Here is a 27,412-nt window from a genome sequence, read left to right on the forward strand (position 1 = left end):
ATTTCAGTTGGACATTAAGTTTAACAACTCCACACTTGATCATCTTGATCTGACCACATACAATTTTTACTTAAAAAAAAAACACTTGATATGATTTCTAATATAAAAAATAAAAAAGTGATTTAGTGGATGTGTTGATATGATGGAAAAAGAAAGAAAAATGAAAAAAAAAATTACAGATGTGCCGAATATGATGGAGAAAAAAAAGAGCAAAAAAAAAAATGTGGTAGAAAAAGATATGGAAGAAAAGATGACTAGATGAGTCTCTGTTTATTTTTATTGGATTCAAAATAACCTAATGCTTTTTTCCTTGAAACGTTTCGGGGGCAAGGGACGGGATAAATGTTAGACTCCTTCGCCTCTGACTTACATCCACGTAGTGACGTAGGGGTGTTTTGAAGGTTTGCTCGTGTAGATGCATAACTCTTCTAAATATTTCCGCGAAGGCAATGATAAATTTCCGTTACCTATGAACACACAAGATGAATATTTTTTCTTTTAATAAGATTTATTTCTTATTTAAGGACTAATCAGGATTCGAAGATGTAGTGATAATATGAATTAGTTCTATTTATTTAACTCACAATAATACATTGGCATCAAGACATCGTTCGGCAACAATTGATAGTTAGTTACAAACAATATTATAAAAATGTAAGCAAACAGAAAGAAAAGAGCACGCAATTCTGAATCATGATTCTTCAGCTGGTGGTACCTCACTCAAATCCAGTCCCTCTTCAGGCAAGTCTGAAGTAAATGGTCCCAGGATCCCATCACCGCTGATAGTCAATCCACTCTGCCAATCAGAAAACAATACGGGTCACAAATTAGGTCCATCAAATGAGTAAATAAATATCAAAACTCTACCATGTATGTATGGCTGTTATAGGTGATCAAAGTATGGATGATATAGGTCCAAAATAAATTGCTAACCGCTGGAAGCAGAAATGTATTCTTATCTCAAGTCAGGTAATTAAATGAGTCAGATATACCAAAGTCTTTTTTATGCAAATGCACTATGAAATTCCTTGTCTAATAAGGTCAGTTTAAATAATTATATTCTTGTCATTTCGGAAGCTCCAATAATATCTTAGCAGCAGCAAGAACCTGACTTTGTTGTGTTCATTTTATCTCCTATAGTCTCACTTAATCCTTGCAGTTTCTTAAACTTTTATTGGATTCAGAATTTTGGACAAATAATAAACCAATAAATACCTCAGGCTGGAACCTTAGCATGTCTGCACGAGCCATAGCTTCTGCTTGGGCTATTCTCTGTCTGAATGTCTGAGCCATCTCCTCCGCCTATAACAAAAAAGTTAAGGATTATGTGAGTAAATTCTCCTTCAAAAATTCCAATGCTAACAGAAATGGGTTGAATTAGATTTAAAACATGTAAGTGATGTAACACGACTAAAAGGAAAGTCTTAGAATTTGGACTTAAACCCAAAAACTAATTCAAGGGATAAAAGTTGTCTTCCACTTTTATATATATATATATGATCATATCATGAGTCAATGTAGGATATCCAATACCCCCTTCACGCTAAGGACTAGGCATATCGAATGTGAAGTTTGTAGGACTGAACATCAATGAGTGGTCCAACACCCAAAAACATCTCCCAACAACAATTACTAGGATAGACTTTGATACCATTTTAGAATTTGTGTTTAGACTTAACTCACTCCAAAGGCTAACTCATATGTGAAGGTTATTTCCCACTTATATTATTTTAGCCAGATCATTAGTCAACATAAACTCTCCAACAAATAAAACAAATAAGGAGGCCTCTTTTTTTAGCTTCCTATATGATATGAAACTATGGCATTAGATAGCTAAAAAACAGGAAGTGGAAATAAATTAAGTCTAATGAAGCATTTGATATTGCACATTTATTTTAATTTACGTATGTAATGAGTAAAAGGTTCAAGAAGCTTTCTTTGTAACATACCTTCTCAAAGACAAGCTTTGGATTGCGAATCATGTCTCCAGGTGTGGGCTCTAACTTCTTAGTGGAAAGACTTACTCGACCTCTCTCTCGGTCATGGCTTAAGATCATCACCTAAACAAATAAGAAACTTGAGATTTTTATGTCCAAGAGTCTAGGCAAACATCCACATAACATTAATATAGGTTAACCTTTAATATGTCACCAGGTTGAAGCACAGTTGAAATATCAGTTACACGGTCATGACTGATCTGACTAACGTGAAGGAGGCCATTAATTCCACCAATGTCAATGAAAGCACCATATGGCTTCAGGCTTTGAACAGAGCCAGTGACCACTGATCCAATTCCTAGCTGTGCCTGGTTGCCAGCTACGGCCTTGCGGTTGCTGAGGACAAGTCTAGATTGTTCCTCATCCACCTCCACAAACTTAAGAGGAAGCTCCTTATCAAGAAGCTCTTCTACATTTGAGTTCTGAGAAGAAAATTGCATGACTCAATTTCAATGAGAATAAAAGAAGATATTTTAGAACTGTTACATGGTATGCTGGTAAATGTCACACTAATAATTTGCAGCTATTGATTGGTAAAACACAGATTTAGTTCCCCACCCCATAATTTGAAACTCTTTGACATACAGAAAGTTTAAACTTGATGCGAGTCCATAAATGTCAATATAGCTGCTCAAGTCAAGAGCTAACCGTTGATATTTGAGACAATGGAACAAACCCTCTAAGCCCTTCCAACTCAGCCACCACTCCACCTTTGTTCACCCCCACAATCTGTTAACACAATAAATAAACCAATAATCTTAAGATCAAATTAACCTTATTGCAGAGTGGTAATAGGAGTAACTGAATCCAACAACACAGTCTCATAGTACGAGGAAAGGAAACCCACCTTACCCTTGACTGTGACATCTTCAGCTTGAAGCTGTCTACAACGTTCCCATGCAAGGTCAAACTGAAGAGACCTTAAACTCAAGACCAAGCTATCATCTATTGAGTTCTCACCAATGATCAAAAACTCCTCTTTGAACCCAGGAACTAAGCCTGCTTCTTCAACATGCTTAACCCTGTGGATGCACGCCTCTTGCAGTGGCAAATATGCCGAAGACTTTGCAGTGATATCAACAACTGCTCCATTGTTATCTGTGTAGAACACAGTGCCTTTAATCTGAGTGAAAAATGCACCCATCATTAACTAGGCCCAGTTTTAGATAAACTTGTCCATAAACACTAATGAGACAAGAGAATAAGGTCCTGATTGAATAGACTTTTCCATAAGTAAAGCAGAAGAAAATAACAAGATATAACGAATTGAACTTTTATAAACTAAATTCAATTATGCATGATTTGATTTCAGCTCATAGAAGTTTAATTCATTTTACCTTCTTACTTAGGTTATGCAGAAGTTTATCCAAATAGATCTTTAGAAGATATAATGAATTGAGCCTCCGGTAAATTAAAAAATCAATTTATATAAGCCTGTTTGGATAAACTTGTTCAGAAATCCTTACAGGAGAAGAAAATAAAAAGAAAAAAATGCAATTAACTTCTTCATAAGCTAAAATGAGTTAAAATTAGCTTATGCATAAGTTAATTTGTAGAAATTCTCTGGTATAACTTCTCTAAAAGATGATTTTCAACTTATGGATAAGCGATTAGCTTATGGAGAAACTCGTTTATTTATTTATTTTGTCTCCTAAAAGTGGTTCTAAATAAGCTTTTATAGAGAGAGAGCCTTATTAGAGAAGTTTAGTTCTATTGATCTTTAAAATTTTGCTCAGTTAGAAGTGTTAGAGAGAAGTTTAGTTGAATGCAAAAGGTGAGGGAAAGACCTTGCCGCCAACTTCAGAATCGAAGTCGTACTTGTCAAGAGCAGCAGTGAAGTCTTCGATGGTGAAGGAAACACCTTCCATTGGAGCATTGCGGCATCTCTCGTAGGCTTCTTCGAAGAGTTTCTTAAGCCTCGCTCTCTCTTTGTTCTGCGCATTGGCTATTGCTATTGAGTTCGCAATGGTAATTGAAACGCGCTTTTGGGATTGTTGGGTCCAAAGAGAAGGTTTGGAGAAGAGAGAAGAAGATGAGAGTGGGGAGCACTTGAGCCCGCTGAATTGCAGAGGCAGAGACCCCATGTCTGTGATGATGCCATTGCCTCAGATAAGGTCTCACTCTTATTATCACCCACTCACACCTCTTTCACTTTCTTTCCAAAATGGATAACGTGCTGCAACTTTAACCGTACTATTCTTACAAATTTATAAACTACTAATTATTATTAGAAAAATTCAAGTACTGCACTAATATACTAATATTATTCAAATTTTCAGTATTATTATAGACCAATTTATGGGACATATTTAATTTTAAAAATGTGTTTTTAATCCAAAAGTTAATGTACTACTGCAAAATTTCATTGCAAGTATCTAGTAGGATAATTATGTTTGATTTTCTATTTATAAAATTATGTTTTTGTCAATGTTAATCACACCTCCCAAGGCAAAGAAAATATTTTTTCTTTTCTTTTTAACAGAAAATACTCGTTCTTAATTCATGTATCTTTTGCTAATGGTAGATTTAGTTTATGTACTTTTAAAAATGATTGAATTTTATCTTACACACGATTGTGATCTTATGATAGTTTAAATACAATTATGATAATATAATAATGTAAGATATAATAAACAAGTTAAAAAAAAATAGATTATATATTGATAAAATGATGTTATATTATTATTTAATTATAATTCATTAGGTATGATAAATTTGTTGATTTAATGATATTTATTCTAAAAATTATGTGATTAAATGATAATATAAAATTGTTTGTTCTAATAATAAAATAGTTTTATATTATCGTTATAATATAAATGATTATTTAAATTATTTTAAAATAATTATTTTAATAATTAAAAAACTTATCATATGATGAATTGTAATTAGATAAACATGTAAAAAAAATTAGACTTTTCTTATGCATAATCATTTTTTTCATTATACAAAATATATAATACTGATGGTGTTATACAAAATATATTCACTTAAAATATACTAAATAAATAAATAAAAAAGTAAAAATGCTTGAAAAGTACTAAAGTAAGAAGACAAATTTTTAAAAGAATTAAATAAGCAGTTTTATGTTTTCTATGTTTATCTAAAGAAACTCTGCTTAAAAAAAACTATTTTTGTTAATTATTTTGAGAAATAAATCCTATTAAAAAAACATTTATTTTAAAACAGCCCAAAAACTCGAGAAGAATAGAGAAGTTAAGAGGGGCGATTTTGGAAAATAAAATGGAAGGAGGAATGGCAGGAATACACGATTACACAGAGTAGAGAGGGAGGGGAGGGCAAAGCCAAAGGGGTTTCGTTGTGTTGTGTTACTCCGCCAGCGGTAGAGATGAGCTCAGCCGGTAAAACCTTTTTCTTTTAGATTCCATTCATTCTTCATTCTCTTTTTCACTTTTCAATCTCAATGTCCATCTATAATTCGATTTGCCTCAAATCTCATTTACGCACTTCATTATGCATATCTAAAAAAATTATATTTTTGTTTCCACACTCTCTTTTACTAGATTTTTGTGCTAGTGGTTACTGTTGAAACCCTATTTCACTACATTTTCCTCTTGATTTATTTTAACGTTTGATTTCTTGCTGGTTGCTGTTTTTTTTTCTTCTTGCTGTGAAGATTCTTTTGTTAGTTTTTTGCATTTCCTATTGTTGGAGACTCCCCCTTCATTTTGTAAAAGGTAATCTGGATTTAGGTCCAAACTAGTTTGCATGTTAACTTATACATGGGGGAAAGGTAATGGTAAATAAGGCTTCTTTTTTTCTTCATGGTTGAATACATAATTCAGCTAATATTGCTAGGAAAGTCTGTGGTCATGTGTTTTTGAAGTGGTTTTATCGTTGTAGATTGTCCAGTTTTTTCTTGTGTGGGTATAAAATGGAGTTGCTGCTTTGAATCATAATTTAGTTTTTATGTTTCAGATACCTTCAATGCGAGTTCTGCTGAGTCTGTCAAAGAACCTGTTATAGGGTCAAGTCTAGAAGTAAAACAGGATGATGCTGGTGAGGTTTTGGTTTCAATACACATGTTGAAATTTTGGTTTTTCTTTGGTAATGATTGTGTCTGTTTGTTGGGAATAAACTTGCTCACATCACATGATCCTTGTCTTGCTAGAAATAAAAGCTCAAGTTGATGCCATGTGGGAACAAATGAATAAAGGAGTATCTAATAAGACCCTCAACAAATTTACAAGCAAGCCTAATTCCACTTCCAAGAAAACTGCAAAAAAGTCATCTTCTGTAAGTCCCTGCTGTTGCTCTCTTCTTCAAGCCTTTGTAAAAAAAGTAAACAGTTATGGAGTTTTATTTCTTTCAACCTGATTACTTTGAACATAGAACTGGATGTCTTATTTGGGTTTGGCACCAACGGCAACTGAATCCCTTGGGCAAGGTGCTTCCAAGAATGGACCTGGCGTGCTGCAGAGCAGTACTAGTGATGAAGTCAAGAAGCTTGCTGCTGCTGCTCTTGCAGCAGTGAAAGATGATGCTGCCATAGCTGCCTCAAGCAGGGGGAAACTTGTGGTAAGCATATTGCTATCCATTGCACCTATTTTTGGGTCATGTGCTAATCTCTGGCTGAAATGGGAAAATTTTGAGCTATTAGCCAAATGAAAGAGGATATATATATATATATATATATATATATATATATATATAATTTGTGCTTTGAAATTTTATTTTATTTATTATTTTCAAATTCAATATACAACCAGACATGCCCAAATTATATCAAAGAATGCTTTTGACATAGGGGTGCCTATTGTTAAGCCAAACACAATTTTAAGTATAACATGCACCAATCATTCCTTTATCAGATTACTGAGGTTCGGGACTTTGCTGGTCAAGATATTGAAGTTAAAAAGCTTGTAGATTCTGACTCAAAGGAGGCAATGGAAAGAGCCAAAGCTCCTCCACTTTCTGCAGTGGATGCTGTCCTTGAACAAATCAAGAAGAAACAGAAGCTCAGTGTACTGGATAAGACCAAAAAGGACTGGGGTGAATTTAAGGAAGAAAAGAGGCTGGAAGAAGAGCTTGATGCTTATAAGAAGAGCTCTAACCAGTATCTGGACAAGGTTTCTTTCTTACAGCGAGCAGATTACCGTGAGTTTGAGCGAGAGAGAGATGCACGACTGGCTTTGCAATCCAGGAAGCGACCAGATAATATGCAAGAGGATGACTGAAGGTAGTTGAAGACTCTGAGTTATTACTACCTTCGGGGAATTATGTATGGTTTTGTAGTGAGTTGATGGTGCAGGTGCTATAGTTCCTGGGAAGGTCTTGGTCTCTGGATAGGTAAAAGACCTTTGATCACATTAATGGGGTATGAATGATGCATTTTGAGGTTTGAGATTTGAAATGCTTTTCAATGACATGGTACTTAACGTGGGAGGTAAAAATAGGGGGCTAGAGAGAAACAGCTGTCAATTTTAGACTGACATTATTATAGTTTATTCCGTTCCTTGAGAGCCTCAAAGAAGCATTCACTACTCGCTGAAGGTAGTTTCAAAGAACTCATTTTGTGTCTGTCCATTATTTGGTTGTTTGAATTCCTCTAAAGTAAATATTGGGACACGATTTTCTTGCAAAGCAATTCGAACTTAGTTTCAAGACAGAAGAGATCGTGTGCATATGCGAATCCTATAAGAAAACAACTACCGTGAGTTTTATATGCTGTTTTTTTTTTCGGTAGCTAAATAGTTATTTTATTTTATTGTCTTCGATGATAGTATTTTCAAAGGTATGATTGTGAAGTTAATTCTTTAAAAATTGTCACGACTAGAAGTCTTTAAAATCATCTTCTGCAGAGCTTAAACTTTGATCTTTTGTATTTCTGTGCGGCTTGTTAAATTGGTTTTGTAATCATAATAAAAATATAAAATATTTTTTTAATTAAGTCTATACCTTGACAATCTGTAAACCATTATGCAGAAAAGTTTTGTATTTCTGCTTATAACTATCGTGCCGAAAGCTTCATTGCCCAACAGTTACCACTTGGCTCTGAAATAAAAGGTAACTGCAACATAATATAATTAATTTCACTTAATATTTTTTGTTTACAAGACTACATATGTCTTCCTTTATTTTTATTTAAGAAATTACAACGGTCTGTACCGAAGGACACGACTAAACTACAAATACTATTGACTCGAACGATGCCATGCACAATAGCACTCATGAAAAACCTATCAATCCACGTCACTCTGTAGGTAGGTAGAGATAAGAAGGCATAATAGTGGTAGGAGTCATTGGCTCATCTCTAAGAAAACATCTTATTTTGAAATCTTAATTATTTTTTTTTGGATACTGCAATGTTATATCACTCAAGATTTCTTTTATTTTTTATATCTCATTTTGAGATCTTAAATTATTTTTTATAAATCTTATAAGAATGGGATGTAAATCAATTTTGTAAAAAAAGTAAAAAATTAATTTTTTTTTAAATGAATGCAAAACTTGACGGATTTCAGATCTCCACATGGATCTTAACGGATCTCAACGAGATTAAATTTTGAGACTAAAATCTCCTTGTAAGATCTGTTATCGGAGATATTCTTATGTCCCCAGGTCACTAATTTAACCTTTTCAGCATTGAGCAGATATCAGCCCCCAGGCATGAAGAATTCATGTGTGACAGTTTATGCACTATGCTCAGAGCCACTTGATATTGTTTAATGCATTCAAATTTTTGTCCTCGTGCTACCCTTGTCGAAAAATTAAATGGGCATTTATGTTAGGCTCTGGACGAGGTTGTAGTTCATCTACACGGAATTTGTTTTTCCTCTCAAGTTATACCGGAGCATAATTTTGGTCTAGTTTCAACCTGAAGATATCGTAATAACATGCCAATCCTCTTCTAATGCTATTGCAGATTATTTAAAGCAATTCTATCACTCTTTATCTATCTATCTTGTCCAATGTTGATGGTTCCTTTGCATTGAAATTTACTCCAGTGCAGACGAGTAAAATACTTCACGGATAAAACTAATCGTGAACCAAGATAACATGCTTCATTGCCTTTTTATTACTTTAATATAACTAAGTTTTTAATTGTTTGTGCCAGTAAAAATGTCCTCTGCTCGTGCAAGAATTACTGCAATGAGAAAAAATGGGTAGATAAAAAATAATTTATAAATACCCAACAATGTGTTAATCAGAACCGTCCCACACTCCCATTAAGTTGTCTTCACCCTGTCAGAATTACAATATTGTCCCAGAGAGAAGGGGAGATATATATATTATTCAACAAGGATAAGAACAACACAATCATTCCTCTTATTATGCAAACAAGTAAACAAGGGGCTAATTTGCATTTAAAAACCTGAATCTAAATTTAACACAGGATGTATCATCTCCAAGTCATTGTAAAATTCTTGGACAAAAATGAAAACAAGAAGTAGCAACCGGCTCCTTTTAAATGTGAATGGGCTTGTCATAAGTGGCCATTGCGGCTTCTTTCACAGCCTCGCTCATTGTTGGATGTGCATGGCACACACGTGCAATGTCCTCACTAGATGCATCATACTGTAGTGCTATTGCTGCTTCATGAATAAGCTCTCCTGCATTGGGTGCCATAATGTGCACTCCCAATATCTTGTCTGTCTCCTTTTCAGCCAATATCTTCACCAGTCCTTCAGCATTGTCAATTGCCTTAGCTCTGCTATTAGCCATGAACGGGAACTTGCCAACACGGTATTCAACTCCAAGTTCCTTCACCTGCTCCTCTGTCTTCCCAACAGATGCAACCTCGGGCATTGTATAGACAACACCGGGGACTTTGTCATAATCCACATGGCCCACCTTACCAGCTATGTACTCAACACAAGCAACACCGTCTTCTTCTGCCTTGTGTGCCAACATTGGGCCTGGAATTACATCTCCAATTGCATAAACACCAGAGACATTTGTGGCAAATCGTTCGTTTACCAAAATCCGTCCAATCTTGTCAGTTTCAACACCTATCTTGTCCAATCCAAGTCCAGCAGTGAATGGAGTCCTACCAGCAGATACAAGGACAACATCTGCTTCAAGTGTAGTTTGATCACCACCAGCAGCCGGTTCAAGAGTTAGCTTCACACCATCCCCAGAAGTATCAACTCCAACTACCTTTGTCTTCAGCTTGAATTTCAGGCCTTGCTTCTCAAGAGAACGCTGAAACTGCTTTCGGACCTCTGCATCCATGGTTGGAACAATCTCCGATGCAAATTCAACAACTGTTATCTCGGTGCCAAGACGGCCCCATACGGAGCCCATTTCCAGCCCAATGTAGCCTGCCCCAATGACTACGAGTCTCTTGGGGATTTCAGTCAAAGCAAGAGCCCCCGTTGATGATACGACTTTCTTTTCATCAATAGTGACGCCAGGCAATGATTTCACATCCGAGCCAGTGGCAATTATAATATGCTTGCCTTTCACAACAGTATTTCCACCTTCAGTGGTGTCCACAGAGACTTCAGATGGTGAAACAAATTTGCCATAACCTTTGACATAGTTTACCTTGTTTTTCTTGAATAGACCTTCAATACCCTTGGTAAGATTAGAAACTGCTTTATCTTTTTGGGCCATCATGGCTGGCAAATCAACCTCAACAGATGAAAACTTGACCCCATGGTTGGCAAATGCATGTTTAGCCTCATGATACATGTGGGAAGAATGCAGAAGTGCCTGTACCAAAATATGAAGGTACCGCAAATGAGTACATGGGTCTCTAGAATATTATATCCATTATTCTTTTAAAACTATATATGGAATTACAATGTCAGCAAAACCATAACCTTTTCCCACTAGGTGAGATCCACGGCATAGATCAAATGATGCCATTGAATTGAGTCAAACATCAATTATTTGAAGAGAACATTTACTTTTAAGTATGATAGCATATTTGCTTAAAAATACACAATGATGGAGATCATGGCAGTTAATACAGAAAATTTTAAGACAAGAAGTTCGAATATAATCTGCGGCAGGATATAAATAGACTTTGTATGGAAAATTAAATAAACAACAATGAACGAAATGTAATTGATGCCCTATTTGGATAAACTTCTCCATAAACACTTATAGGAGAAGAAAATAAGACAAAATGAAATAAGCTTCCCCATAAGCTAGAAATAAGCTTTAGGAGAAGCTAATATGAAAAGGCTTCTATAAAGTAGTTTATACATAAGCTAATTTTAGCTTATTTGATTTTTGCTTCTTTCTTCTTCTTTTTTTTCTTACAAGTACTTGGAGAAGTTTATCCAAACATACTCTTAGATTAATTGAGTTATTTCTACAAGTTATCAACTTATTCATCCCAGCTTATGGAGAAGTTAGACGTGAGAGCTTCTATAAAAATTTAGTGCATAAGTTGATTTTAACATGCAGGAAAAACGTAATTCATTTTACCGTTTTATTTTCTTTTTCCCTATAAGTATTCATGGAGAATTTAATCCAAACAGTGCCTTACTGTACAAAAATTAGCAGGCAGAGGCAAGCTAAACGATGCCCCTCTTCCAGCCAATATTCCATTTGAGACCTTAATTTCAACCAAACAACTCATTCACACCAAAAATAGTGCAGGAGAAGAGAAACATAAAATTCGCCTATACTTGCACTCAATTCCGACACATAAAAGTGCTGATAAAAACACAAATCGAAATGAAACCCATGCTCATACAGACTTCATCAACTTCACTCCATCATAATTACTACCTTATCATAACAAAACAACTTGTTCTCACACTCCAAAAAAATTGGCAACACCATAAACACATCTAACTAGAAATTAAAAAAAGATAAGAACCAGAAACAACACAAGATTTAAACGAACTAGAAAATGAATTCCGAATGCCACACACAAACAGAAAAGCGGTTTGAAAAAGAAAATGAACCTTGGAAGGGATGCATCCGACGTTGAGGCAGGTACCGCCGAGAGTGCCACGCTTTTCGATGCAAGTGGTTTTCAGACCGAGCTGCGCGGCTTTGATGGCGGCCACGTAGCCGCCGGGACCGCCGCCGATGACGACGACGTCGTTTTCGTCAGATCCGGACGCGAATCCCCTCCAGCTTGTCAGACAAAACGACGACCTCGACGACAAAACGACGGCGTAACCCTTCCGTCGAGCCAGGCTTGCCATCGCCATGAATATGATCTTTCTTTCTTTTTTCGATTCGATTTGATTTGAGCTCTTGTTCTTCACCACCTAAAGGCCACTACTCTTTTGTTTTTCTCACGCCCTAACACAAAGCATGCTCTTTTTCTTTATTATATAACCATCATGGTAATAATAACAACAAATAATTAATATCTCGATTCCATCTCAGCCCTTAGATCATTGCTGATGCACATTCTAGTCCTCCATTTTCATTTATTTTTTTCGGCGAATTATTCTTTTTAGCTTTTGGTTTTCTCACCTGCAAATTCAACCTTTACTTTGGACCGCTGATCTTGTTTGTGATAACGTTGCCTTTTAGTATTAAATTGCTTTTTATTATTATTATTATTATTATTATTTATTCTACTTGGTGGCATGGCTGTGCTATTTGGACGAAGAATCAAATTAGGCACGGACATTTATTTTTTAAGACATCCTTATTCTATTAATTTGTATTTCTTTACTTTTAGTAATACTCTTTTGTTTTCTGTTTTTTCTTTAAAAAAATAATTCAAATTTTATTTAAAACTTTTTATAGTATTATTTAGATAAAATATTTTGATATTTTTATCATAAGATAAACAATATTACTTTTAAAAAATTATATTATAAAATTATTGGACAAGACTAATTTTCAAAATTGTAAATTATGCATGTTCACCTCTCCTTTTCCATTTAAATTCAAGTTGTGGAAAATTCAGACAAAAAAATATCATGGTAAGTTGGATTTGGAGATTGGCAAATTAAACCTATTATATATATATATATATATATATATATATATATATATATATTTACAGAATTAAACCTATTATCTTACTAAATACCAATCACTTGATTTTATCATTTAAACAAATAATATATCGGAATGAGTAGAAAAGACTTGAATTCCTCAGACAAAATCTTTTCTATACATAAATCAAGAATCGAAGTGTAAGCATGTTCAAGGAGTTATTGGTAGTTGTAATCTTGTATCTATATGGTCATTGGAGGACCATATACTTAATCAAATAGATGTAGCAAGAGAAAAACCACAATTCGCGGAGCATTGCTTCAGTCTATATTCATTAAAGGCTACTACGATAAAAGATCAGTTATAACATACACGACTCTTTCTTTATAGCATTCTTTAATCAAGTAAAATTCAAGGCTGATACATTCAATAGAAATGTAAATATTCTAGCGCGTTAAATACAATGCTTACTAAGTTTTTTGTGTAGTGAACTCCAGATAAAGAGTTAGTACAACGGTCTGTTTTGAAATTGAAGTTTAATGGTTACAAACGGTGGAAATTTACATATTTTTACAAATCTTCTTTGGGCAGAAACAGCTGCCATATATTTAGGATGTGAAAGATAAGGCATTGGATCCATGGAGTTGTAGATTGGAAGCTTCTTACTTCTGGAAGCATGGATGCCACATAGCAAATATCCCTAGTCATACGTTTGAAAGGATTTAGATAACGAAATAACGGCCTTATACACCTTACCATATAGCCTGAGTATTTGGTTGGACAAGGGCAACTGACAGGCTCCATCCCTCCCTCTCCTTCCAAAAGACAAAAATAACTGAAAATAACATTTCTATTAACACTCCTTTTTATTAATAAATAAAGGATAACGGAGAAAAATTCATCACATAAGATAAGCGATTTAGTTTGTGTGATGCCAAAGGATGATGTTGTCCCATGACATAGGCCATAGCCCTACCAGTTGATATGATGGGCCAAGCATATCCATCCATATAACATGGAGGATCCAAGAACAACAAACAAGAAACTCAACCATGCATTCGGCTATCCTATGTCTCAGACAACCCCTCATTTTTATTTACAGAAGCAGCAACAATGTAAAATGGGAACGGCCATGGTGGGGACCGAATCTAATCCGCCAAAATTAGCTAGCAATTGTCTCTACATGTACCAAACATAACCCAGAAAAAACACCTCCCAATTAAATAAATCCAAACACCTTCTACCCCCTAACCAAATATCCCTTCTATCCCTACAAAACTGCTGGCTGCTTTTTAGCTCTCTCTGAAACAGCCTAAAAAACAGATTAATTTTTTAAGAAAGGAACATTTGTCAATCACAAGAATTGCATTTACAATCAATTTCCCTCAATCAAGCTCTTCAATCTATTACGGGCCTCTTCAGACAAACTGCAAGCTTTGAATCTTCTCCTTTGGGGTGGACATGATTCAACAATGCTTTCAATGGGCGACAAGCATACAACAATTACAGTGAGATTATCTGATGTATTTAGGCGCAATGCTTCCTTGACTAGCTCTCCGGCACATTGCTGTGGGTCATCATGCCTTCTTAATCCTCGGCGAACAAGACTAACTGCAACTTGGCTAGACATTACATCCCAAATCCCATCACACCCAATGATCAAGAACTCATCACCCTCAGTCAATGTAACCAGCCGAACATCTGGCTCAGCAATAAGAGGGGATGCAGCACCAAGTGGAAATTTCAAGTCCCAATCCCCAAGGGCTCGAGTTACTGAAAGATAACCATTGAGATATCCATCATCAATGAACCCACCTAACTCCTCCACCCTCCTCTTCTCTGGTAGATAACTTGGCCTGTGATCATTAGACATCTCAACAGCCACACCTCTCCGGCAAAGAACTGCTCGGCAGTCACCAGCATTAGCAACAAGCAAATGCCTTCCAAGCACAAGGGCAGTCAATGCAGTAGTCCCACAAGAACTACCAACAGTTTGTTCATCAGCCAAGGCAAGATCTGCCCGTAGAAAAGCTCTCCGATGGGAATCCTCCAATTTCTGTAGAAAAAACGCATCAGCATCATACGACTGCAGCATGTCTGCATCTTCAAAAAACAACCTCATAGCATTCCTCTTAACAAAGGCTGCTGCATCAGGCCCCCCATGGCCATCAAAAACTGCATAAAATGCACTCGGTATCGGACACTTGAACACAAATCCAAGATGAGCTCCCAGATCATCAATACAAATGTGTTCATCATCCATAGAAACGCGCGGTCCAATCTCGGCATAGCTACCAGAACGCACATTTGGGAAAAAATTCATCGCAGGGGCCTCCAAAATGGAATCTTTAATGATCTCAGAGCAACTCACTGCCTGATACATATTTAACAAAAAAGTCAGCACAACAAGAACAAATCGATCAACTCTGAAGTGTTAAAGAAAAAACAAACAGAAAAAACATGAACCTGATCATCATCAAACTAAGATCATAAAGCCTACCAGCACGAAATTACTAAGATCATAGCACGCTATTTTAACTAATTTCATCTGATGAATAAATTTCATCAAAATTCCACCCTCCACTTTGTTGTGCGTTGGAGGAGAGGTGATAATATACAATACATGGTAAGCAGCCTAGGTTAAAGGTAATTAATGAATAAATAAAACACCCAATTCCAAATTCTACTTCCAAAATTCAGATTCATAAACTCAGCAACCACTAGGGGAGTATTGGATCTTCCCCACATTTATCAATCAATGAAACATAACCAAATCCACAGACCCGATTCAGATTTGACAAAAAAACTAACCTAAAAGGATTGAAAACTAATTCGTTCAACCAAATCAAACAAGTACCAACCCCGGTTGAACGCAAACCCAAAAGGAAGAAAAAAAACGGATTCAAAGCGAGGTGTTAAGAGGAAAACCATACTTGGCCAAAGATCGGAACAGGAGGTGAAGGTGATTTGGGTGAAACCTCAACCTTCACGTTGTGTTCTTGAGCCACGCAAATATGATACTTCACGTCCAACATCGGAATGTTCTGCTGACAGATAATTTCCGCTTCCGCTACCATCTTCTGGCTCACGATAATCTTGAATCGCCGTTTCGCAACGAAATTAATCACTAGGGTTTCCTGAATTGAATTTGAAGCGTTCGAAATTGGGGTTTTCTTTGAAGAAGAAGAATTACAGTGACAAAATTAGGTCTTTCTCCTTTTTCTTTTTCTCTTTTTCTTTCTTTCTCTTTCTGTGTGTCTGCTGTTAATTCTGCGCACATACTTAAAGGGTGCTTAATTCGACGCGCTTATAAGCACGTCGGTGCGCGTGGAATGAAAACTCAACAATGCCCCTTAAACGCGGTGTCGTATCGTGTATTATTTTCTCTCTTTCGAGACACTTCGAATGAAAGGGTATATTTGTGACGCGAGGAAAAGAACGTGGAATCGTCACGCCTCTTCTCACGTAGTTCTCGTTCGTGAATGTTCGAAATGACAGAGTTACCCCTACGTTTGCTTACGATTAACGTTACGTTAGATTAGTAACCCACAGATTTTGATTAATTAATTGATGCAATTTTTAGTAAGTTTTAACTTTGCGGCTAAGCTCGTGCCAATCCATTTACTGTTCAAGGTTGAGGTTGCGTATAAGTAATTGTTCCTTTGCGTTGAGGCGTTGACTAATAAGTGGTAGTGAATAACTAACAACCACGTCAAGAGAACAAAAACCAAAAATAGTGCCTATTATGGATGCATGTAAAATATTCCAATGATTATTAACACGAAGGAAGTTGTGATTATAATCTTTGTAACCTCCCTCAAAAACAAAAATCTTTGTAACATGTTTCTTATTATTGTATGATGCTAAAATTTACGGGATGTGCTTTAAATAGAACATAAAAGTCGTTAAACAAGATGAAAGATTTACATCATTTCACTATTCAATATGAACTTCATCTAACATTAACAAATGTATTTAGTATTAAAAATACTAACACTTATTATATTTATAGTGCTTTTCTTTGTCAAATTCATTGATACTTTGTGCTATTATTAGTTATTTCTTGATTAGTTATTGAATGAATTAAGGTTCATTCAAAAGAACAAGTGAAAGAAAAAAGAAAAATTATTAATGCATCAAAATAATATATTATTCGATCACAGATTATTATATATATAGTTAATTGATTTACTTTTATAATAAATATTTTAAAAAATATATTTTTGTCAATAATTTTAATTAATTATTTATGTAAAAACTTTTATATTAACAATACATGTATGATAAACTCTTAAGAATTAAACTAACTATAGAATTATGAGTAACGTAATAATGGTTGAGCATTGTTGGAATTCCACCTTGCATGTGTCCTAATGTTTGATACCATAATTTTATCATTTAGTGAAGACTAAAGTGATATAAGATAGTGATGAGTGACTTGTATAGATGCATTCGAAATAAAAGAAAGAACCAAGTTTCATTTTTCTTTTGCTTTAATAATCTATGGAGCAAAAGACACTTTAATATTTAGAGGAGTTAAGGGGGTTAAACATTTCTGTATAAAACTGTAATAATCTTCGACCCATCTACCATCATATCTTTATCATTGTATCCCCTATCCAAATGTCAATTCTATTTATGATCCTAAAAATCCAGAGCTGAAGTGTATACTTCAATTTCCTATAAAAAAAAAAGTGTATACTTCAATTTGTTTTGACAGTTTTGTGCAATTAACGCAAAGAAAGGCTCATCACATGTACAGACAAATATTTATAACTTATCATTGAGTTGCCGGATTTTTGTCAAACTTTTCAATAGTAAATTCAAGTTTTATAATTTAAATAATGGGCAAGTACATACACTTTACATTGATATCTAATTATAAACCAACATTTTTAACAAGTTTGTTAGTTTTCATAATAATTATCTTTAAAGTTATATTAAAAATAATTTCTAATTAATTAGCAATGTAAATTTTTTAATATATATGTCTATTAAATTAGTTATTATAGTTTTCTCATTTTTGAAGGTAAATTCAATTATTAACCATGAGTACTCATTGAGTAATACCACAAATTAATGGGGGGAAAGGGCAAAAAATGTTGGACTTATCGATCATAGCTTGTCTTCCAAATGTACAAAATAAGGCATTAACGGATTGACTAGCAAGAACAACGAATTGCTCCCCGTTTTCCCACACTATGTTCAAATTCAATGCATGGTTGCTCAAAAACTAAAGTCTTCTTTTGACTTTTATTACCATTACTATTAGAAAAGAAGCTATGGGAAGCACTAATCTATGCATAGCTTCCATTTCAATCCTCTCTAATATTATACTATTATTCATAAAATATCTTTCCGTTAGTGGTACGCTTAGTCATAGACTGGTTGCGTACGATGAGTTCCATTTTGCTACTGACTGTACCCACTAATTACCAATTGTTAAAACCCAAAACCTGTGCCAACTTTTCATTTTTATAATCATTTATACATTCTTTAATAAGAGGCCACAGGTAATGTGGATTGTGGAGTTACTTTCTAAGCATCCTCTTGTGTTCTTTTGAGATCCCTATTTTTTTTTTTAAAAATACAAATTTAAGGTGAATGAATAGATAATCTGGTCCAGAGTAAAAAACAAGAACCTAAGCGAACACATGCCTACACTTTTTAAATGCATGATACATCATACATGTAAAATAACAACAACATTGAGTTATTTTGAACTCCTACCTTGCATATAAAGTCTAGTCTGCTTACACAGCTCAATTTGCCAACTAAGCCTCACCTTGTAAAACTCAATCTGATATAATTACAATGTAAAGAGTGCAGGATATAGAGATAAAACCTTATTTTGGGGCAAAGTGTATTCTAGTATACTTACACTAAATATTACAGCTTTAAGGTTTTGGAGCATAATATACTAGTATTTATACATGCCACAGTAGTACTATAACTTGTAAGTACAGTTGTGTACACTAACCAACTAACTAACCGAAAAAACCTCATAGATGGCCGAAGTATAAATAAATGTTTAGTTGTGAATAATTGGGATGAGACATCAAATAGACTGTCTCAGGAATTCAGCAACTCCACTTCAGCATTTGGCTATTGTTTAAATTTACAAATGAACAATGTGTTGCTGCTGGCATTCTGAATAGGATAGATTGGTACTTTGGGTTACAAAAGTTAGGCTAAATCATTTTTTGGTTCCTTAATTTAAATTATGATTTTCTTATTTGGTCCTCCATTTTTAAAAATTATTTAGTCCTTTGTTTTTGTTTCCAAAGTAGTCCCTCTGTTAGGCTTCCATTTGTTTAATTTGTACGTTAAGTACTTATGCAGCTCTAAAAAAATATGGTACCAAATGACAAACTTGTGTCATTTAGAAGGACCAAATGGCAAATGGAAAAGTAGTGGTATTTAGAGGTACCAGAAAGTAAACAAAAAACAACACTTGGGGGAGATAAATTAACAGACTGCATGGGAAATGAAAAAAAAAATATAAGACTAAATAACAGCTTTTTTTTAAAATGGGAGACTAAATGAAACATTCGTAATAATTTGAGGGACTAAAAGCATCAATTAGCCTACTAGTTAGTACGACACAATGTTTTAATCTTACTATTGTTCAGCACTAGAATGCCACAAGTTAGCAGAAAATATATTTCTGGTATTTTCAAGCAACAAAATTTCAAGCGTTTAACTAATTCTTTCTACTGAAATGATTATAATTAATGAATAAATCAATGAACCATAGGATACAAAATACGTGTAAGATGATTAGTGGTAACTTACATATAACCTTAACATTTAAAATTGCTCAAACCTCAGAATCAACAGTTACAACTCAAAAACATAGATGACTTACTCACAGCACACTGGCTGGTGTTCTTTCTGTAATTTCTCCCAAAGGCATAGCACCATCCTCGGACTTTGATAATGGGCAATTACATAATTTGATTCACATCCAGCGTTGTAAAACCTCTCATCATTTTCATAATGTACTTCTTTACCATCATTCTTGAACTGTTCAATCCATATGCCCATGGCAACATCTTCTAATTTAAAGAGCTAAGAATAAAATAAAATAAAAATCAAATAAAGGTGATCTTACATTAAAAGAGATTGAAAAAAAAAAATTAAACAATTCTTTTTTTATTCAATAAGGACATATATAACAGGGTAAAAATATGATAGGAATAATGCAATGGTAGCAATTAAGTTCTTCTACAAATACACCTGAATCTAGTTAAAGATAATACTTGTTTATTATGCCTATTTAAGTTCCACTTGATTTTACAGGAGACCCTAGGAAATTGTTGACACATTTGTGGGGTTTTATTCCGGATCCCAATAATCAAGTATTAGGATGTGCAACCACTTAACAACTTCTAGTAAAAAAAAAAACTTAAGAAGCATATCCTTGAATTATCCAAAAGATTCTAAAATAAGCACATAATTTTTTATCCCCCATCCCATGATGGGAAAGAAGAAATTCTTACCTTGAGTTTTCTTTCTTGGTGGGCATGGACAATAAATTTTGCTATGTCTCGTGAGATAACATAGCCAGGACCATGTGCCCATGGTGGGTATGTATCATGGGGCCATTCCTAAAATGATATTAATTAATAAATAAATTAAATAAAATAAAATTTGAGAGGGGGGAATGCCAAAGTAGTTTATTAGGTATGAGTACCTCCTCACTGATGTACCACTTGCTGCCTTCGTCCCTCTGAGGAGATGATTTAGAAGATATGAGACCGTACAAGAGGCCTTCCGATGGCTTTCCTTTAAGGCTGGAAAGCACTTCATCAATCCTAACAAAGGCATCATCATCTGTTTTCATGATGTATTTAGAAGGGATGATTTTTGTCTGCAATTTTGATAAATATGAGCTTATTAAGTAACTCATAGATAATAAAAAGGAGAGAATCCAGAGCCACCACAATTTTTAAATGATATATTTGATTAGATAATCAAAATTGTTGTATCATTATGGTCTTGAAAATAGTTGCAGCCAACTTAGTGATTTGATCAACAGATAAAAATGACGTTATCAACAGAAAAAAAAAGGCTGTTAGAATGTCAAGAGAATAGCTCAGAATATCGTTATTGGGTCTTTAGAAATTAGAATACATTGAGTATGTTACATGATCTCTTCGGAGTAGTATTAATATAAACAGGAATTACTGGATTATTTTTTTTTGTATCACATCCTTCACAACAATTTAAGCATAACAATCTTAATCAACTTACCCCCATAATGCAAATTGCAATTGTCTTCAAAGAAATCAAACTATAATAATCTACAAAAGGCATTAACTGAATATCTCCATATGCTTGAGCTTCAGTCCATAACTCAAAATTAACCCTATTGTTCTTGTGCTGCAATCAAATAAAATAAGATGTCACCCAACAATTTTTTGTTAAGAGAAGAAAATATTTTTTAAAAAAAAACTGCTATAATGCAGAATGCTTGGTGGAGTCCACAATACAGAATTTGATGGGTTAGGGTGTTAGAGTTCAGCAGCTTTGATTTCAGTCTTCACCTATCACCTTTTTCTTGTGCTACAATAAATAATACGATTCATTTTAAAAATGAATCTGACTTCAGCATTAAAAAAATTCCAGTTAATATCCCTACCACTTCATATTGTCATTCCACATTATGTAACTTTTTGAGTATATTTCTTAATTAATATGGCACTAGCACTTCAGTCATGTCCCCTCCACCAGTCAACCTAACTACCTTAGAGGGAGAAGAAAATTTGAAGAGGTCCTCACTCCTCAGTTGTACTAGACTATTTTACAAAACAATTTAATGACTTACAAAATGCTTAGAGCTTGACTTAGAGAACCATTGACCGATTATACATATAATAATGATGGTAAGTAAATTGAGAAACTACACTTCATCAATTTCATTTATAAACCAGTCAATTTCATCTATGTTTCTCTCAACCAAAGAGAGGTGCATAAATAACCAGGAAGGCAGAATTAAAGCTTTAACAAAATTCTTCTAGGAAAAACTTGTGCATAAACTAGAACAAGAATTATACTAATGTATAGTTTCACTTAAACAAGTCTGAAATGCATCGCTTACAAGCCCAATGAAAAATCGGACAGCAACTTCTCCAGAATGTACGGCCTCATATTGCATCCAAGACCTCCTCAGGGCCATGCGACGTTCAAAATTGTTTCCGGTAGAAAATACTCCAATCAACAAAGCAAGCCTTTTTCTGGCGATAGAAGGAGCCTTCAGATTCTCAATATCAACAACTATATCATTATCTTCAGTAACAGGCAAACCCTTAGCCAGGATTGATAAGAGACTTAAACTGCCTGCTACTTTAATACTGCTGACTAACCATGGTTCAAGTTTCTGCATCCACAAAACCTGAACAACATTAAAATGATTATTCCTATTAAAAACTTTTGTTTTTAGCAGTATTTCTCTTCCCATACCATACCTCCCTATATGCAAAAGACGTTTCATGCCTTCCATTCACAGTCATATGAAATCCCTCTGAACCAACCCACAATGTGGAAGTGAAAGGATTACCCTCAGCAAAGGGAAAATTAGCGGTTCTATGTACACTTTCTGAGGAAATATTAGAAGGTATATCACTAGCAGGTTGGTCAACATTTGCATTCCCTTTGTTGTTACTTCTGACAGCTTGTATGTTGCAGAGAACAAGTCCATCAACTACAGCATTCAGTTAGATGAATTAAAAGTTACAGCAAGCCCCCCTCTTAAACAACCTAACTCAAGAATAATAAAGGGAGCATAATAACACAAAATAAAAGAGCTTTTTGTTATTAATTAAAGCTCTATAACCGATCATCACTTTTAATAATGAAAAACTTGTGATTATAAATGAAAATTTACTAAAGATACCTTCTTGAATGTTGGCAGAACCACGAGCAGGACACCTTTCCTCTTTTCCCCACCCTAAATCACTAGTCCATGTATTTTGAACAATATATGGTTCCTCTGTCATGTTTTCTCCAGGAAGACTCACATTATAATGCAAGATAATTGGAGGATTTGGCTCCCCTTCTTGCTCTAGCCCAGCAAGGTCAATCTGGAAGCTTCTGTTGTTAGGGATTCCAATCAGTGTAATAGAAGAATCTACAACCAGACCACAAGGGAGATCAAGAGTGATTCCACTATCTGGTACAGCCTTACCAGGCGAGGTCACCGAGAATGGGCAGTTTTGATTTTCTGGGCCATCCATCTTATTAATCTTAGAAGCTTTGTCCTTTTCAACAATGGACAGCAATTCTTTCCATGCTACAGAAGCCTCTTTAACTCCTTGAGCTGTTTCAGCCAAAGCATCTGACCTTGACAGCAAGGAACGTAAGGAATCCCAAATTAGCACAGAATTCGTCTCTTCTTTCGATAGATTTTTCATGTCATACAGATCATCTAGCCCTGCAACATGTACCAAATGTGGCCTTTTTGCTGGTGTTGTTACCCTTTTTAGTTCCACCTCGGAAGAGTTTACTGGAAGATTGCTGCTTCCATTAATAGAATCACCAGGTGTATGATTATGGAAGAAATTATATGCCGACTGTTTTGCGGATTGCTTCTGCGGCTGAATTCCTTTGACATTGTAGAGGAACAACAACATCATACCCAAAGCCATTATCAACAAGCCTCCATACCATTTCTTCATTTTCAGTAAACCTTGAACAAAATGTAGCCGTTTCTGCATGCACATAAATCATATAACTTTCACTACAAAATGTATAGCAAGAGTCACACCACCTACAAAATGTATAACTTTCACCTACAAAATGATAGCGTACAATTGTCATGATCTAATCTGTGGAGAAGATCCAATATTGTGCCGAACTATCATTAGCCCTCCTCTTCTGCCTTTTGTGCATTAGATAATGGGGGATTGAGCACATCCAGGTTTTTCTCACCACACATAGGGGACTCCCATACAATATGAGCAGATGAACACTAGAGTAACCTTAACCTATTGAAACACTGAAAATGAATTACAAGCACGGATACTTGTACATGATCTGCAATGCAGTGTTCACTTTACAGAATAAAGAGAAAATGCAAGAAGTGAATGGAGTTCATATTGTTGAATTTTAACTGCATGCTTTGACAACCAACTTTCATTTTTTTGTCAAAAAAAAAAAAACTTTAATGAGTATTAGTCCCTGAAATTATAAGCTCCAGTCAATTTAGTCCTTGATATTATTAAAAAAAAAAAAAAAACTTAGTCCCTGACTTTCACAATTGCCAATCAATTTAGCCCCGAAAATTGGTTCCACCAACCAATCACCAGTCCGTAACATTACATAATCAATCAATTTGGTCCCTACGTAAGGAACCAAATTGACTGATGTGTAGGAAAGTGAAGGACCAAAATGACTATAGAAGTCAAACATGGAGATCAAATAGACAGATCGTTAACATTATGGACTAAATGACTGACAGTTGCTAATTTCAAGGACAAGAAATTATTTTTCATAATTTAAAGGACTAAAGTGAGCGTGACTATAATTTCATCGTGGACTAATAGGATGGTTTTCTCAGTCTTTAATTGTATTCTACTTAGTTGAGTAACTTACATGTTGCAAAAAAAGTTAAATGTAAGTAAAGGCTACCAGTATCTGAGTTCCTACTTCCTAAGCAAAAAGTCAAACAACACTTGAGAAGAGCTGAATTTTCTGCTTAGTCTTCCAGTATATACTACAGACCTAATTCAAATTTTCGGGCACGAGTAATTTTGTTATAAAGCCCCCATTTGTTCCTTTATACTTTAGGTTTTTCCCCCACAAAAGTGCAAGATCCGCACATATAATTGATTATATATGTAACCTACTAATCACTGACAAAACAAAACAAAGACAGAGCAAAGACTCACTGACCATCGAGGGCTGCGACATGCTTCAAAGTCACACTTAGATTCCTCCATAGCATAGCATTCTCATTATCTAATATACTATTATTTACTGATTTAATAAAGAAAAAGAAAGGTAGCTTTCGTTGGTTGAGTTGAGATTTCAGTTTTGGAACCTGACTGAGCTAACAGCAACATCGCAACTACACACGACGGCGTGCGCTGTTTGGGATTGGGACAGTGCGGCGCTGTTTCTGTGTCTGTCGGATCCAAATTTTAGTTTTTGTAATGTCAACCAAACCAACCTGCTTTCACTCCTAAGGGTCAAAATATTTTAAAGGGAGAGATGCCGGAGGTTTTTTTTTTTTTTTTAATTGTTATTGCGGTGGGAAAATAATTTAAGAGATAAAGATATACATTTCCCTCCAAAAGGATGAAATAAGAAGTAGGCGTTGTCTATTTCTTTTTAAATGTTTTAAAAGATTTAATGTATTTTTTTGGAAAAAAGAATTTAGATTAAGAAAAAAATACAATAAAATGTTTACATTTTTAACCTAGATTTAATTTTTCAATCAGTATAAAAAAAATCACATCTTTTGTATTTTACCCCGTTTTCATTGAAATAATTACTATATATGTGTTTCTTTTTATTCTTACAATCTAGGACGATTCTATGGTGGGCAGGGAGATGGGGTCCACAGGTAAACAAGTAAATACTAAATAGTATCAATGAACAGTGTTAAAAAATATTTTAAAAAGTTAATTATTTGTGAAATAAGTATACGATGGGACAAAATGAAAGCATCGTGAAATAACATCTGACTCAAATCCGAACCCTAAAGCAACCTCGGCGCATGTTGGATCTAAGGTTGCGTTTCACCCTAACCCAACAACCCCCTACATGTTCTATCATCATGAAAGCTTTCCCTTCAGATCTCGAATGTCAGCATTGTACTAGCCCCAAAACGTTGTCGTATATCAAATGAAATTATAGTCCTTCCTGGCAACTCTACCCACCCCTTGAGATCTGTATTTTTCTGTATAAAACCTCGTTACAATACGAAAGATTCTACATAAACAAGATTAAAAAAAACACTCAAAATAATTTGGTACCAAGAGAAAGCATAAATCCAAAATGAAGACGACGCACTTGTTATTTTGAGATTTGATGGCTGAATGACTGGTTTTTAGTTTCAATTTTATGTTTGAGAAGATGAAGATGACTTTCAGCTGCCCTTTGTCACAACCACAAGCACACCAGCCTTCGTAGATCAGGGGTTAAAAATGACCATTCACTGAGAAATATGTTTTAGTTAAATATTATAAGAAATTTATACACAGTAGCCACCAAACAAAAAAACAAACATATACATTAACATATTTAGATCTTACCGTTCATTTTTCATCCAACGATATAAAATCATGTACTGTAGCAGTCATTTTACTAGTTCAGGGGTGGACAATTTGTTCTATGGGTCCACCGTAGAAATTGCCGTTATTTTATATGTATTCAATTTATATTTGTCCTTTTTATTTTACTCCTCATCTACACATAAACATAAATAATATACAAATCAGTGTGGTATATTTGATAAATTAACATATATCCTAAACATGTAGTTAGGAGTATAATGTTTAAACCTACCTATATGAATAAATATTTATTGAAAAAGTTAGTCTCTTAACTAATTATCAATTTGACCATAACCTCTAAAGAAATATTTATCTTAAGTAATATGATTGGAGTTTATTTTTCATCTATTGAATGCTTTATTTAAATTTTTTACCTTAAAGACAACATTTCTTGCAAGCTATTATGATAGTATGAAGAGCAATCTCTACATTTTATATCGTCGTCAATTTGTTATCAGAATACCATTTGATTAATTAATATTTGTTTGAAAGGTCTCAATTAATCATGTCTTTCTTTAATATAAAAAATAACACAATCTTTATAAGTTTTCTCTTCTAAATGAAATTTAATGAGATCCTAAAGAAATCATATCTTAAGATTTCAAATACCTCACAATCAAAAGTTTACTTTTATCTAAACTATTTATTTTTTAAGAGTAAATTATACTTGTCATTTCATAGGTTTCGTGAAATTACATAATATCTTCTACTTTTTAAATTATTTTTCTTGTAGGGAGTGTTATGTAGTATATAAATGAGTGTCACTGTAATATTTGCAAACATTAAGGGAATGGTAGTATAATATATAAAAAGGGTCATTATAATATTTTAAAACATTAAGGAGTTGTGAGTGTAACATATAAGAAAGTGTTGGTGCAATACTTTCAAACATAAAGAAAATTAGTGTCGGAATAGAAAAAAACAATAATATCATGTATAATTTGTAAAAAAAAACTTTGGGATGCATGTATAATTTACTTTTTTTTAAAATGATATCAATTATTTTCATTTAAAATTCATAACAATTTTTGCATTCAATTTACAAATTTTTATGAGTATGTTTGACAAAACATTCTAGTTAATTCATAATTTACTTTATTAGTTGAAAATTTTGTTTGAGTGTCTTATAAACATTTATTTAATAGTTTCTAACATTTTTTAGATGTCATTGGAATTAACATTTTTAAAACATTAACTTTTAGCTTTTTATATTTATTTCACTCTTGTCCTTACAAAATTTATTAGATTTCC

The 27,412-nt window shown here is 34.2% G+C and overlaps 5 protein-coding genes across 13 annotated transcripts; 1 reads left to right on the top strand and 4 right to left on the bottom strand.

Moving 5' to 3' along the window:
- Window positions 1-546: 546 nt before the first annotated feature.
- Window positions 547-4,153, bottom strand: LOC114393677 (30S ribosomal protein S1, chloroplastic). Its single transcript, XM_028355067.1, has 7 exons — window positions 3,785-4,153; window positions 2,845-3,120; window positions 2,646-2,726; window positions 2,138-2,419; window positions 1,950-2,060; window positions 1,216-1,302; window positions 547-796 (listed from the first exon to the last, which is right to left on the bottom strand). Exons 1-7 carry the CDS (start codon window positions 4,079-4,081, stop codon window positions 692-694), a joined length of 1,239 nt encoding a protein of 412 aa, XP_028210868.1. The 5' UTR covers window positions 4,082-4,153; the 3' UTR covers window positions 547-691.
- Window positions 4,154-5,220: 1,067 nt separating this feature from the next.
- LOC114391856 (craniofacial development protein 1-like) lies at window positions 5,221-7,681 on the top strand. Its single transcript, XM_028352849.1, has 5 exons — window positions 5,221-5,359; window positions 5,937-6,017; window positions 6,130-6,254; window positions 6,351-6,536; window positions 6,830-7,681. Exons 1-5 carry the CDS (start codon window positions 5,347-5,349, stop codon window positions 7,193-7,195), a joined length of 771 nt encoding a protein of 256 aa, XP_028208650.1. The 5' UTR covers window positions 5,221-5,346; the 3' UTR covers window positions 7,196-7,681.
- Window positions 7,682-9,125: 1,444 nt separating this feature from the next.
- On the bottom strand, window positions 9,126-12,256 carry LOC114392256 (leghemoglobin reductase-like). Its single transcript, XM_028353307.1, has 2 exons — window positions 11,885-12,256; window positions 9,126-10,676 (listed from the first exon to the last, which is right to left on the bottom strand). The coding sequence occupies exons 1-2, from the start codon at window positions 12,134-12,136 to the stop codon at window positions 9,426-9,428; spliced, it is 1,503 nt and encodes a 500-aa protein (XP_028209108.1). The 5' UTR covers window positions 12,137-12,256; the 3' UTR covers window positions 9,126-9,425.
- Window positions 12,257-13,713: 1,457 nt separating this feature from the next.
- LOC114393416 (probable protein phosphatase 2C 47) lies at window positions 13,714-16,160 on the bottom strand. Its single transcript, XM_028354768.1, has 2 exons — window positions 15,815-16,160; window positions 13,714-15,255 (listed from the first exon to the last, which is right to left on the bottom strand). The coding sequence occupies exons 1-2, from the start codon at window positions 15,956-15,958 to the stop codon at window positions 14,257-14,259; spliced, it is 1,143 nt and encodes a 380-aa protein (XP_028210569.1). The 5' UTR covers window positions 15,959-16,160; the 3' UTR covers window positions 13,714-14,256.
- Window positions 16,161-19,579: 3,419 nt separating this feature from the next.
- Window positions 19,580-25,070, bottom strand: LOC114393870 (hydroxyproline O-galactosyltransferase GALT3). Of its 9 annotated transcripts, none has more exons than XM_028355337.1 (9): window positions 24,777-25,069; window positions 23,679-23,869; window positions 22,780-23,593; window positions 22,352-22,587; window positions 21,985-22,278; window positions 21,138-21,266; window positions 20,578-20,754; window positions 20,384-20,491; window positions 19,580-19,952 (listed from the first exon to the last, which is right to left on the bottom strand). In XM_028355337.1, exons 2-9 carry the CDS (start codon window positions 23,700-23,702, stop codon window positions 19,746-19,748), a joined length of 1,989 nt encoding a protein of 662 aa, XP_028211138.1. In that variant the 5' UTR covers window positions 23,703-23,869; window positions 24,777-25,069; the 3' UTR covers window positions 19,580-19,745. The 9 variants fall into 9 exon arrangements, with proteins under 9 accessions (XP_028211138.1, XP_028211140.1, XP_028211145.1 ...); XM_028355339.1 differs by having other exon boundaries at window positions 19,648-19,952; window positions 23,679-23,863; XM_028355344.1 differs by having other exon boundaries at window positions 19,648-19,952; window positions 23,694-23,869.
- Between the last annotated feature and the right edge of the window lie 2,342 nt (window positions 25,071-27,412).

This window comes from Glycine soja, chromosome 17 (genome assembly GCF_004193775.1).
Source record: "Glycine soja cultivar W05 chromosome 17, ASM419377v2, whole genome shotgun sequence".
In the NCBI taxonomy this organism is placed as follows: Eukaryota; Viridiplantae; Streptophyta; class Magnoliopsida; order Fabales; family Fabaceae; genus Glycine; species Glycine soja.

What these genes read in the sequence shown, in the direction of transcription:
- LOC114393677 (XM_028355067.1), bottom strand. Translation starts at nt 4,081, where the DNA reads ATGGGGTCTCTGCCTCTGCAATTCAGCGGGCTCAAGTGCTCCCCACTC. An exon ending in ATGTCACAGTCAAGGGTAAG is followed by an intron (nt 2,727 to 2,844) that starts GTGGGTTTCCTT and finishes TTGTGTTAACAG; the next exon opens with ATTGTGGGGGTGAACAAAGG. An exon ending in CAAAGCTTGTCTTTGAGAAG is followed by an intron (nt 1,303 to 1,949) that starts GTATGTTACAAA and finishes TTTTTGTTATAG; the next exon opens with GCGGAGGAGATGGCTCAGAC.
- LOC114391856 (XM_028352849.1), top strand. An exon ending in AGTAAAACAGGATGATGCTG is followed by an intron (nt 6,018 to 6,129) that starts GTGAGGTTTTGG and finishes TTGTCTTGCTAG; the next exon opens with AAATAAAAGCTCAAGTTGAT. An exon ending in CAAGCAGGGGGAAACTTGTG is followed by an intron (nt 6,537 to 6,829) that starts GTAAGCATATTG and finishes TTCCTTTATCAG; the next exon opens with ATTACTGAGGTTCGGGACTT.
- LOC114393870 (XM_028355337.1), bottom strand. Translation starts at nt 23,702, where the DNA reads ATGACAATTGTACGCTATCATTTT. An exon ending in TTCTGCCAACATTCAAGAAG is followed by an intron (nt 22,588 to 22,779) that starts GTATCTTTAGTA and finishes TGAATGCTGTAG; the next exon opens with TTGATGGACTTGTTCTCTGC. An exon ending in CGTCTTTTGCATATAGGGAG is followed by an intron (nt 22,279 to 22,351) that starts GTATGGTATGGG and finishes AATGTTGTTCAG; the next exon opens with GTTTTGTGGATGCAGAAACT.
- LOC114392256 (XM_028353307.1), bottom strand. Translation starts at nt 12,136, where the DNA reads ATGGCGATGGCAAGCCTGGCTCGACGGAAGGGTTACGCCGTCGTTTTG. An exon ending in TCGGATGCATCCCTTCCAAG is followed by an intron (nt 10,677 to 11,884) that starts GTTCATTTTCTT and finishes ATTTTGGTACAG; the next exon opens with GCACTTCTGCATTCTTCCCA.
- LOC114393416 (XM_028354768.1), bottom strand. Translation starts at nt 15,958, where the DNA reads ATGGTAGCGGAAGCGGAAATTATCTGTCAGCAGAACATTCCGATGTTG. An exon ending in CTGTTCCGATCTTTGGCCAA is followed by an intron (nt 15,256 to 15,814) that starts GTATGGTTTTCC and finishes AATATGTATCAG; the next exon opens with GCAGTGAGTTGCTCTGAGAT.